This window comes from Pistacia vera, unplaced genomic scaffold (assembly GCF_008641045.1).
Source record: "Pistacia vera cultivar Batoury unplaced genomic scaffold, PisVer_v2 Contig767, whole genome shotgun sequence".
NCBI lineage: Eukaryota > Viridiplantae > Streptophyta > Magnoliopsida > Sapindales > Anacardiaceae > Pistacia > Pistacia vera.
Genome location: NW_022196631.1, coordinates 32,177 through 46,065, shown reverse-complemented (window position 1 = coordinate 46,065; position 13,889 = coordinate 32,177). Strand labels below are relative to the sequence as shown.

The window sequence follows — 13,889 nt, the reverse complement described above, 5'->3', positions numbered from 1 at the left end:
TCTAACTTATTGATGAATTTGTAGATATGTTGCTACATCTAGCTATATTTTTTGTTTCATGCTATAATTTCTGTTACTACTTGTCAAATCATTCCTTTACCCGGGCTTTGCAAGACTTGTTTTGTTACTGTATTTATTTTTTCAACTCTTTCCGTTTAGAAGATTTTTCGGTTTTGCTTACGAAAATCATTTTTTGTTGTTCCAGAGTAGAAGGAAATAGCATAATAGGTTAGCTTAAATTCATTTCTGATTAATTCTGCCAAGCAGAATTTCATTCGACCCATTCATTGTGAAAAAGGGAACTAAAGGTCCCAATATCGCATTATACTATAAACTATCAAATTATACTCTTTACATCTCTAATATTACAGGAAATAAATGATCTTTAGTGCATTTGATTGGATTAGTATCATTGTATATGTTCATGCAAAGCTTTTGTTTTCAACGCGTTCTTTATGATTTATTGATTTTGCATTAGTTACAAGTTTTTTTTTTTTTTTTTTACTTCAGAAAGAATACTCTTGATGATGAATTTAACAAAAAAATAATTTGTGACAGCGTGCACTGAAAAAATGGGGTGTTGAGAGCATTGTTTTAAAAACCGAATCGGAGGGCAAACCGCTTTGATGGTCAAGTCACGGTTCAATCGGTTGGACTGTTGATTGGATCGGTGACATCATCACACATCAAGATAACATCAGCACATTTTTAAAAAAATAATTTTTTTTTTAGATTTCTATTTTTTGATAAGACAATAATAACTTAATTACTGTCCGACATCATTTAAAGTTCAAATTCAACAACAATCCTAACATAATTTAAGTATTTAACAACAATTCAAAGTCCAAATTCAAATATGATGTATTTACATATCAAATGACAAAATACATAATAATTAATAACAAAACGTGTTTTTTCTTTGATCCGTCTTTATGTTGATTAAGCTTCACATACTAGCATCAAAATTCATCACCATCATCTACGCAAATTTCAGTAAAAAATAGAAATCATAAGTAATTTAATTTAAATAGATATTGAAATAGATATTGGGTTGCTTAAATAATTGAAACCAACCTTCTGAACCATCGGTTGAATCATAAAAAGAAGGGTGATCAGCAACTCCAATAGGAATAGATCCTTCTCCATATAACATTTGTTCCAACTCCTCATAATTAAGTTCAATGACCTCTTCCTCTTCTTCATCGTCAACTATCCACCCTTCAGTTTTGTCGATACTTTCATAATCAATAGGATCCAAACTTATTTTCTTGTAACACTTTCTAAAATACCATAAAGAAATATTAAAAGCATAACAACTAAAATATCAAGGAAAATAATAAATAATAACAACAAGAGTGATGCATAATTGAGTAATTGACAATGTCTTATACCTGTTTTACAAACGCAAATTATAGCGAATGAAAACAAGATCATTTAACCTTTAATGCTCTAATCTATTCTTCTTTTTAGTATATATGCGTTTAAAAACATTCCAATTTTGTTCACATCTCGAAGAGTGTGAAGTTTGACTAAGAATTTTTATTGTAAACTTTTGCAAATTTGGAGTACTATACCCAAATGATCTCTATCATTCATCTAATTGAAAATTAAACATAATAAATAAATTAGACTAAAAAAAGAAAGAACTTATAAATTTTATAACTATTACGTACCAGGACGTGTGGTTTTGGCGGTTTAAAGAGCAAGCCCGCGAGAAAAGCTTTCCTCCCGATTTGTATATGATCTACTCTCTTCCATTAACTTTGTCTTGTTCAAATTGAAAACACTTACTTTACTGTCAATAGTATCAAGAAAACCACTCATGACTTCTGGCTTGAGGCAAAAAGATTGTTCGTCATATTTAAAGGCAGGATTCAAATAATAAGCCGCAACATAGATATCACGACGCAACGTCCTATCCCAACGTAGCTTAATGATTCGTGTATAAGACTTATACAATCTCTTTTTATTCTTAAACAACTTTTTAATTGCATTTTTTGCTCTGTACATGCCATCATACACATATCCTATTGCTGGCTTCTCATCTAAGTCAATAATCCTCAACAAGCGCATCAATGGACTCACAACTTTGGATATCTTACCCATATCATCCCAAAAATCGTTATCCAGAATTATGTCAATAACATGTTTGTCTTTATTACTTTTTGCAGATCGAGAATCGACAAATGACCTATCTGTCACCATGGCTTGCAAGTCATGTTTGTGCTCATGAATGCTTCTCATTGCAATGAAAGTTGTAGCAAAATAGGTTGCACTCGGACGAACAATTTCTTTTCAACCCTGTTCAATTGATAAATAATAGATGTTAAGTCAATTATAAAAAATGCATATTATGTTATGACTTGACAAAAACATAAGCTAAAGGTATATTACTTGTCTTTTCCTCAACTAAGCTATCAAAAATGTATGATTATATATAAACTTAATCACCTCAGAAGCACGTCTCGCAAGATAAATTATTTGATCTATCTCAGCTATGTCTTTTAATACCAAATTTATGCTATATGCTGCATAGGGTAACTAAGTAATACTCGGATATTTCTCAAACAACATTCTTCCAGCAGCTTTATAATTGGATCCATTGTCTGAGACAAAATGGACAATACTATTTGGTCCAATCCATAAAGCTATCTCCTCAAACATCTTCAACAATGTCCTAGCATTCTTCACAACATCTAAAGCATCAACTAATTTCACAAAACAAACCCCCTTAGGACAATACACCATAAAATTGATCAATGACCTATGTGAATTATCAGTCCAACCATCAGCCACTAAGGTACATCCAACATTTTCCTAAATCTTTTTGTAACTATCAACAAGAAGCTACACTTTCTTCTTAGCATCTCTTAACAAATTGACACACAAAGCATGATAATTAGGTATTTATACCCAGGCCCAATTGCAACTATAGCATCCACCAAAGGTTAAAAATAAATTGAATTCACAGCATTAATTGGGATGCAAGCATCATAAAAGAATCTTCCAAAAGTCATGTCTGCTCTCCATGTTGCATCTTTTCCAGCTAAACAATTCCTAATTGATGGTTGAGCTCCACCAATTGTCCTTGGAGCAAAATAGTCACGAACCCCAATAGATTTGTTTCTCTTTGATTTGTCTAGCATTGTACTTTGTTTTTTACTGTCGAACCTACCTTTATTTATGTGAATTCCTGATGGACGAAACTCTTCACTATCTTCATTTAACATATCTCCCTCAAATCCATGTACGGGAGCACCGTAAGGAGTATTTTACTTACTAGAATCAGTTTTCTCCTTATTATTTATCCCAATGTCTTTTAGTGATTCTCTCATGGAGTATTGAACATCAAAAGGAACTTTTTTACAAGCACNTTTTTTTTTTTTTTGGGCCAACCCGGCGGGTTGGCCGTTGGCAACAGCCAACCCGCGGGTTGGCCATGCCAACCCGCCAGCAACCCGCCGGGTTGCGGGCCTCTTCCAAAGAGGCCAAAATAGCAACCCGGCGGGCCGCCGGGTTACCATTGTGTAACCCGGCCCGCCTGGGGGTGGCTGGCGGGTTGGGCTCAACCCGGCCCGCCATGAAGGCGGGCCGGTTTGAGCCCTCTTTTTTACGGGCCGGGTTAGGGTTGGCCCGCCTAACCCGGCCCATATTTTCCACCTCTATTCATGTATGAGTAACTACTCCCATTTGCAATGGGCCAAAAATGAAGCTTTAATTGGTTGCAAATATATATCCATTGAAAAATGATATGACATAATATTATATAATTAGGAGTTCGTTCTGCTGGTAGATACATTAATGTTGAGAACTATAATAAAATTTATAGATGCATGTAATCAAGTTTCATCCTTGTTTGTATCATGTGTTAATATTATTTTGCCTCCCACCTTTATAAATCTAAGATTAAACTTATTTCTAGTTTATGTGGAAAGCTCCAACATTATTTCTCATCCAATCCAGAGATGTTCTGGTTACATTCGACACTATTTTTTACCGATTAGACTCATTCGTTAGTTGGTTTGAAAAACTCTAAATTCTAATAAAATGAAATCCGATATTATCTCTGATCGGTTTGACTCACCACTAATTAGTTTAAAGAGTTTATGGAACGAAAAACTTGATTTGATACAAGGAAACCACAAGATAGACAAGAACTTAAATCAATATTGATGCCTCTTATCACGAATACAACGTTTGTGCATGATCACAAATAAAACCAGAATCGCTAGGATTCAACCTGTGCCACTTTTTAAAATAAATTTATTTAACTTTTATTTTTAATTAACCTGTCAATTTTTATTAATTATACATAAACAAGTCAAACCTTCCAGTCTCGCGCGGCTAAGGCCAACGCTTTCTTGCATGGTTAAACGCCAAATTAATAATTAATACTTTTGGGCAACAAAATTAATTATAATTTAACCCTGTTAATTAATTAATTAATATCAAAACAATTAAGTAAAAAAATTAAATCTGTTTGAGGCGTTCGTATCGTATCTAGATGGCTCTATTTAATCTAAATTATCTATAAAAATTACAATTACCGAGGCATAAAGCAACATATGGTTGGTTCCTAATTACTTTGTATAGAAACCCAAGAAACCTCAATAAAATTAAACAAAGTATTAAATTAATTATGTTTAACTTCGAATCTCAAGAAATCTAACCACTTAAATATATTAACTGTATGACCCGTTTAACAAAATCTTTTTGTTTTTTATTATTTAAATCATTAATGTTCAGAGAAGATTGTTAAGCTAGGGTTAGGGTTAATTAAGTGTTAATATAAAGTTTTTCAATTAAATTAATTTGTAAATAGGTGTCGACGGTTCTGACACATGCAAGCAAATTAAGCATCTATTAAATAGATTATTTAGTAATAAATCAGAGGTTATTTCTTCTTTCTGACTTGATTTATATAATTGAAAATTTTAAACTCTATATTTTGAATTAATTTTTGTTAGGTTTACTGATATTAATAATTTTTTAAAATNAATACTTTTGGGCAACAAAATTAATTATAATTTAACCCTGTTAATTAATTAATTAATATCAAAACAATTAAGTAAAAAAATTAAATCTGTTTGAGGCGTTCGTATCGTATCTAGATGGCTCTATTTAATCTAAATTATCTATAAAAATTACAATTACCGAGACATAAAGCAACATAATTATGGCTGGTTCCTAATTACTTCCTATAGAAACCCAAGAAACCTCAATAAAATTAAACAAAGTATTAAATTAATTATGTTTAACTTCGAATCTCAAGAAATCTAACCACTTAAATATATTAACTGTATGACCCGTTTAACAAAATCTTTTTGTTTTTTATTATTTAAATCATTAATGTTCAGAGAAGATTGTTAAGCTAGGGTTAGGGTTAATTAAGTGTTAATATAAAGTTTTTCAATTAAATTAATTTGTAATTAGGTGTCGACGGTTCTGACACATCCAAGCAGATTAAGCATCTATTAAATAGATTATTTAGTAATAAATCAGAGATTATTTCTTCTTTCTGACTTGATTTATATAATTGAAAATTTTAAAGTCTATATTTTGAATTAATTTTTGTTAGGTTTACTGATATTAATAATTTTTTAATATAACTTTAGAATTAATTTTTGTTAGGTAAAATTAATTCTAAACTTATATTCAACGATCCGAGATTCTTTTTGATAGTTTATGCATCAATCATAACAGATTTAATTGTAAATTAAGCAAAATGTGAATATTAAATATTTCCTTTATTTATAATTTTCCTCCATTTTCTTAGAACAAGCAGTTAAGCGGTATTGTTAAAGAAGAAGAATTAAGAAGATCGAAATCAAGAAAGGTAAAAATAGCTCTCAAAACCCTACCTATCTTTCTTTCTTCCATGCACGATCACCAGTTCATGCAAAGCACGAGAAACACGTGCAAAACAACAAGTCCAGCGTTGTACTTTGTTCATTAATTTAAAACAGAATATATATATATATATATAAGCTTTCCTTACATGAAAAATATTTGTACAGTTCTTTAATTAGGTCCCAACAATGGTAGATTAAGCCTTTCAACTTATTAATTAGGATTAGAAGTAACATTGAATGATGCCACAGCGTGTCGTTCTTTTATTGATTGAAACTATCTTACCCTAGCAATGATGTTATCGTCCACCAACATCTGAATCGATCTCTTATGTATACGAGGATTTTAATTATAAAAGACAATCATCCATCTTAATTATGACTTAATATATTATTAAAAATTAAAATCCTTATTTTATGTAATTGTTGTTACCTAAAAATGCAACAACTAAAAATGCCCAATCGACCTTCGATGGGACTGGACATGATATGCGTGTGGTTCATAATAACTAGGTTAGGAATTGGATTAGTAAAGAGACGATAAGAGAACATAAACGATTTTTAAAGTGGTTTGGTATGTTGAAATCAAGCCTACCATTATTATATTATTGTTTTATATTTGTTTTACACAAAGAGTGATTACAGGGAAAGACATGTAAAAACGAGGTTAAACTCTCTTTAGGTGGGTTTCTTGTTCTTTTGTGAATAATCCCCTCCTCCAAAACGGAGGTGAAGCCTCTCTTTTATACATTTTCTGGCAATGGTTGGGAATGGTTGTTACGGGATAATTTACATGTATAATAATCCCCCATAATTTGGATCTGAGTCAAGCCTCCCTCATACTTAAGTCTGAACACCTATGCTTAGTACTGATAAACCTGCTGGTGAAGTCATCTACTATGGGGCGACACGTGGGGTGAGTTGAGATGTCATATTCTGAAATGATATAATGACAAATGGCATGAAATTGGTTGTCCAAAAGATCTAGATAGATTAAGAAAAAAAAAAAAAAAAAAAAAACCTTAATAATTGATAATCTTCCTGTAGAAATTATTTGTTGGCCAAAAATTAAAATTAAAATTAAAATATTTGATTAAAGCTACAAATGTCTATAAGAATGCGATAATCGAATGAAAAACAAATATTTGATTAATTATATAATTTGACCAATTAAAATAATTAACAGCTCGTTTTTTTTTTTTTTTCCTTCTAATTAATTAAGAGTCTTTCATACAAATCTCAAAAAGTAGAGTGTCCTGTACAAATTGTCCTATACAACTTCGTACAGATTCTTCAGAAAAGTTGACATAAATTAAATTTTCTAAGTAAGAATTGTAGGATGCCATAATTATTAATCCGATCCAACTAAAGGTCATCACAGAAAAAGTCCCAACGTGACAAGAATAAATCTAGGTTAAATCTCTTCCATATCATATATAATATATTAACAAAATTACAAAAGGCTAATAAATGTTCTACCTACATGATAAATAATTTTATTTAATTTTATATGTCAGTCAGTGGTCCATATTGATTGTTGTTGGGAGTACAAATAATAATTTGTATTTAGAACTTTATAATAGAAACGAAATGGCCTCGTGGTTCCATCAGAGCTTAATTTAAGTTGCAATTTTTCAAAAGGAAAAAAAAAAGAAGTAATAAAATGTGATTAATTGATCATTTTCCCTCCCTGCATTTTCTTGGAAACCAAGCAGAAACTTGTTTGGTAAATGATGGAATTGTAGCTAGTACCATCAAGCTGATTGATTTGAATTAAAATCAGCTCTCGTGATTAATTATGACTTGGTTTCGAAGAAAAATTTAAAGAAAACGAAGCAAGGAATTGACAGCTTTCTCCCTCTCTCTGATTCTGATCGATCAACCACCTATCTTTGTTATAAACAGGAGTTCATGAAATGCACCAGAAACACGTGCGTTCTAACAAAACGTCAAAACGTTGTACACTAACATACAATTTGTTATCCTTGTATTGTACTTAAAATTTAATTAATAAATTAATAATCTTTAACTTCAAGCTATTTGTGGTTAAGCATAAGCATAGAACTCGTCTCTTAATTACATCTCTTATCCTACAACTTGCTCATCCCATTTATCATATCCTCAATGGGCCAATTTGAGAGGGCACAATCACCAAGAATGAATACAATTTTTCTTTTTTTGAAATGATCGAAAGTGTTTTAACCAGTTTACACGTATTTCTAAGATCCTAAAACTACGGACAAGATAGGAGCTCAAATATTTAATCAAAATATTTTCATTTATACAATTTGTAAGTAGGAAATGTAGATGGCAAAAGCACTGTCCTTTCCATTCTAACTAACGAAAGGTCATCGATAATCTTTGAATGAAAAAAAGTCTCACAGTAACAACAAATCTTATGCTAAATCTCTTTAGTTAAATGTTAAAAATTTATAGATGTCAGTGAGTGTCACACGTTATATTTATATCCCCACTTTTGAACACACAGAAGCAAACAAAATCTTATATTACAAACCTTTAATCATGATTAGTCATATCGTTAATCAGTCTTTTAACATCAAAGTCAGAGCATATATAGCAACTTCTTTTGTCTTCATTAGCATGTTTGTTCCATTATCTACCCACTGTTTCCATCGACCTGCAGTGGCTTCGTGGGTTCCAGCAAAATGAAGTTGTACTACTTCATGACAAAACTAAGTTTTCTTGATTTCATCCAGAACTTTCAGAAACTCCATGTGCCCACCGGCGGATAACTAGGTTACTTAAAAATGATAGTTTCTTCTGATTAATTAATTTAATGAGATACTTATGCTGTTTATATAAGAGGATGACCAACTTTCAACTGAGAGTTTTTGGTGTCTATAAGTTCATCCCACTTTTGAAAATACATTTCGTTGCTATATATAAATGTTTTCTGCCCCACTTATATTTTCTTAAATTTCAGAAAATGGTGTTGAAAACATAGAATGTTGTGTTATAAGCACCGTTCAAACACGGCTTCTTTGATAAGGACTTAATTTGTTTGACCCGCCATTATTTTCCCAGAAATTAAGGAATGAGAAGATCAAGATCAGTAGAAAGAGTCTTCGTTGATCAGTTTTTAGAAAATTATGCAAGAATCATCATCATACAGTTTCGATGAAAACTAAGATTCAAGATTTTCTATTCAGTAGTACAGTCAACATACATAGATGAAAACTAGATGCACAGAACGTTTAAGAATAACTGGTTTGACTGCTCTTCAAGTCTAGAAAAACTGTTAGTCTACACCTTATTCATCCCTCACTCTTGAGAGAGAGAGAGAGTCTCTTTGACAATAATTATAGTATAGACTATAGAATTAGTGGCCGGAGAGAGCTGCAGAGTCCAAACAAGACGATAGTTGAGGATAAATAAACGGCTAGATTTGATTGGTTGATTATGAGTGAAAATCGGACCCAGTTTTGGACACAGAGACAAGTGATTGAAGAAGATAGAGATCGAGAAGGCAAAGACAAGACTGTTTGTTATAACATTATGTTGTTATAAAGTCCAAAAATATCATGCATAACAAATACGGAAAACTATCAGTCAACGTGATAACATGTGATGCTGCCGCCAACTTTCTTTCTTTCTTTATTTTCTTGCTTATGCTGTTAATTATTACTAAGCTGTTTGACTGTAAGAACTCTATTTAGATTAACTATTCTAAATAAATATTATGTATAGTAGACTAGCACAAGTAATCTACTAAATTTAGTAACTTTTTTTAAGGCCGATTTACATTTACCCACCCTAACTATCTCTAAATAACAAATTCATGCCCACGTTTCGGAAGCTATCAACATTCCATCCGTCAAATGTCAATGAAAGTCAGGCGTTAAGGTTTACGGGGATTAAGGTATTTTAATCTATTTCTTCAAACAATAAAGAGAAAAATTGGAGGTAATTGCATTTTATTTTGAAAAAAAGTAATTTATTTTTAGAAACTAATTATTTAGTTTAATAAAATCCTAAATCACGGCAACAAAAATGCCGCAACCGCACTCACCTATCACCACATCTCCACATCTCCACACCACAAACACCATGACTATTATCGATTCCGTATCGCATAATAGAGTGAAAAAAAAATCTTGAAATACCGTGACAATTCCAAATCTCAAAATATGATGAGGTAGGGTGATATGGAGGTGATGTGCAGTGGGGGTCGTGGGATATAGGGGTGTTCAAAAAAATGCAAAAACCGAACCGAATCAAAAAACCGGTTAACTGAAAAAACGGTTCGGTTACAGTTCGAAAAATTCAAAAAACTGAAATTTTGGTTCGGTTACCGGTTTGGGAAAAAATAAAAAAAAGGGTTAACCGAAACTGGTTTTTTGAACCGATTTTACAAAAAAAAAAAAAAATATATATATATATATTAAATAAAAATAAAAATACATATTATATATTAAATAAAAAATAATTTCATTTAGATTTTTATTTGTATCAATTTTTAATGTATTGTTAGTAGTGGTCAATGAATATGTATGAATGTTTAATTTTTATTTGGATATGTATTGTTTATATTTACAATTTAATTTAGGAAAAAAATTTAAAAAAAGTTTTATAAAAAAAAAAGGGAAAACCAGTTTAAAACCAGTTTTCCCTCCAAATCGGTTCGGTTTCGATTCGAAAATTTTTCCGAACTGAAAAACTGGTTCAGTTCAAAAAAGCGGTTAACCGCTTTTGAACACCCCTAGTGGGATAGGGCTAGGTATAGACGGCGGGTGGGCTGTGGTTTGTGTGTGTGTTGTAGGGGTGTTTAAAAGCGGTTAACCGAACCGGTTTTTCGGTTCGGAAAAATTTTCGAACCAAAATCGAACCAGTTTAGAGGGAAAACCGGTTTTCCCTTTTTTTTTATAAAACTTTTCTTGTTTCTAAATTAAATTGTAAATATAAATAATACATATCCAAACAAAAAATTAAATATTCATACATATCCATTGACCACTACTAACAATATATTAAAAATATTATTATTATTTTATTTAATATATAATATAATATATTATTATTATTTTATTTAATATATAATTTTATTTTTATTTAATATATAATATATATATATTTGTAAAACCGGTTTTGGTTAACCGCTTTTTATTTTTTCCCGAACCAAAAATTCAGTTTTTTGAATTTTTCGAACCGTAACCGAACCGTTTTTGATTAACCGGTTTTTCGGTTCAGTTATCGGATTAGTTCGGTTTTTGTATTTTTTTGAACACCTCTAGTGTGTTGGAAGCATACGACCTGTGCCCAGCCACGTGATGCCGGGCAACCTAAAAAAAACAAGAGTTTGTTGTTGTGGTTTTTAAATTTTTTTCATTATTCAAGGGGTTTTTTTTATTTATTAACTTGATGAAGGGAACGTTTGGTTTTGTACATTTGTTCTGAAATCGAAGAAGATGGAAGGACGTTTGATTTTGTATATATGCTCTGTAAATGAAGAACATGGAAGAAGAGGGTGTTGATGAATGAAAGTTAAAAATAGAGATAACTATTTTGTTAATATTAATAATATGGGGCTAATTTTTTTTTGTTATTTTATTAATATAATACAGATTCTTAAGGGTAAAAAGGGTTTTTAACATGTCAAGGCTGGTGAAAAAGAAATTTATCTGGAGGGAGAGTTACGAAAGGTGAAACGTTGATGGTTTTCTAAACTTAGGGTATTACTTGTTATTTCGAGATAATTAGGGTGGGTAAAGTTCAACTCTTTTTTAATTTAAACATTTTTAATTATAAATTTAAAGCGCTTCAGTAAAAATTGATTTTATTTAATAAATATAAATAACCTTTTTTAATATAACAAAACAATGTATTTCGAGTTTAGGAGTGTTTTCATATAATTTATAGAAATAAAAATTGAGACAAAAGTTTTTATGTAAATATATTATTATCATGTAATTAATCTTCTTTAATTAAAAACATTTCAAGAGTTTTTTCTTATGTGAGCAAATATATAAAAAACAACAACAACAACAATAATAATAATAATAAAAATAAAAATATGCATGGATGTAACTGTAATAAGAGACAAGGACTTATACTTAACGGCAACTAACTCACACCCAAAATTTTGTCAAAGCGCTCTCTCTCTTTCTGCCACCATTCTCAATCTCTCTCACTTTCCCACACTTTCACGCACTGGCAAACCACCGGTCCAAGTCAACTTTCCCTCTATCCAAACACCTACTCCTCCCACTTTTATATATATGTATATTCACTTTCCCCTTCTTTCCCTCCCTTGTGTTTTCACAGCCTCCGCCCCCCTCTCTTTCTCTCCGTACATTTCTACCTCTTGTTCTACAGTGCAAATTCAGCTGGGGTTTTGCTTTTCACAATGAGAAAGCCTTGCTGTGACAAGCAAGACACCAATAAAGGAGCTTGGTCCAAACAAGAAGACCAGAAACTTATTGATTATATTCGAAAACATGGCGAAGGTTGCTGGCGTACTCTCCCTCAAGCTGCAGGTATATATACTTTTTAATGGGACATGGTAATTTTTTTTTTTGCCCCCCAAAAGGAATTAAAAAGTGGGGCAAAGAAACCTCTTTTTCTTCCAAATGTTTATCTTTTTGTTGTTTTATCTGATTTTTAAGTGTAAGTTTTTAATGGGGTACGTTTTGATTTGTTTATCGGTCAGGTCTACTTCGTTGTGGTAAAAGTTGTCGACTAAGATGGATAAATTATCTTCGACCTGACCTTAAAAGAGGCAACTTTGCCGAAGATGAAGAAGATCTTATCATCAAACTTCACGCCCTTCTAGGCAATAGGTAAATTTTTTTGTTTCTCTCTTTTGTGAAAAATTTTCTTTCACTTTCTTGGCCATGAAAGGTGAAAACAATGTGAACGATATATCGTGACAACCTTATTTAAAAGTACATTTTTGCTTTTGAGCTAAGGCTCTTGAATTAATATTAATGGTGTAATTTTCAGGTGGTCACTGATAGCTGGAAGATTGCCAGGACGTACAGACAATGAAGTGAAGAATTATTGGAATTCTCATTTACGGAGGAAGCTTTTAAACATGGGGATTGATCCAAATAATCATAGATTAAACCATAGTCTTCCTCGCCCTGTGCATCAGAACCCAGAAAACTCGACGAGCACAGCTTCAACATCTTCTTTAATGAAAAACGATACAAATAATCAGCTAGTGAGATCTCAACAACGGCGTGACAATGATCAAGTTTCTGATGCCGGAAGTTGCTTGGAGGATGAGGCGCCGGGGGCGCCATGTGGATCAACGTTGCCCGATTTGAACCTTGATCTCTCCATGAGTTTTCCTTCATCTTCATCACTTGGTATTAATAAAGATGAAGATAAGGAGAAAAAACTTAATATTGATCCTAATTTAAGCCAACAAGAACTGGTCCCTTCTTCCGCTGCCACACTTGTTCTCTTCCAATAATCATATTCAATATTACTCAACAGATTTGTTGAGTATTCCAGGCCGAAAATGGGATCAATTAGGGTCTCATTTTGTACAAATTGATTGTTTGAATAGCCAAATTAATTAATAGAAATCGTTCCCTTTTCTTGGAGGTCGAGCAAAGGGTGACAAAAAGAACAAGTCAGCTAGCAGTGAGTTAAGATTTCCTTGTAAATTTTTGTGACAATTGCCTTACATATATACTATATTTGCGACATGTATTAATCAGTATAATTGTAATAGTATTATTACATTTGAATCTATTGTGTTATTTCCAATTTTTAATCAATTTGGTATTGAATTTCAATTGCAATTTGCATTTGCCCTAAACTTAATTAGAAATTATAAATGAAAGCATGCATGAAGATTGAAGAAGATTTTCTATTCATTTATTTAGATCTCGATATTGGGACTGGCTGAATAATTTGACGTGGGACCAAAGTCTATTTAGGATAACATGGACCTATACGATGGATAATGCACAAAAATAGTATTCCTATGAAAGAAAAAAAAAAAAAAAAGGCACTAAAAAAACAGAAGATCCATCCAATATAAACTTGAAATTTGGATGATGAATGTTACTA

The 13,889-nt window shown here is 31.6% G+C and overlaps 1 protein-coding gene across 1 annotated transcript; it reads left to right on the top strand.

The window, feature by feature from the left end:
* Positions 1–12,050: 12,050 nt before the first annotated feature.
* On the top strand, positions 12,051–13,612 carry LOC116116241 (myb-related protein 308-like). The gene is made up of 3 exons (XM_031402336.1): positions 12,051–12,343; positions 12,517–12,646; positions 12,810–13,612. Exons 1-3 carry the CDS (start codon positions 12,214–12,216, stop codon positions 13,282–13,284), a joined length of 735 nt encoding a protein of 244 aa, XP_031258196.1. The 5' UTR covers positions 12,051–12,213; the 3' UTR covers positions 13,285–13,612.
* The last annotated feature ends 277 nt before the right edge of the window (positions 13,613–13,889 follow it).

Bases quoted from the DNA above. Each gene is read 5' to 3' on its own strand.
- LOC116116241 (XM_031402336.1), top strand. From the start codon at position 12,214: ATGAGAAAGCCTTGCTGTGACAAGCAAGACACCAATAAAGGAGCTTGG. The intron at 12,344-12,516 runs GTATATATACTT...TTTATCGGTCAG, and splicing joins TACTCTCCCTCAAGCTGCAG to GTCTACTTCGTTGTGGTAAA. The intron at 12,647-12,809 runs GTAAATTTTTTT...TGTAATTTTCAG, and splicing joins CACGCCCTTCTAGGCAATAG to GTGGTCACTGATAGCTGGAA.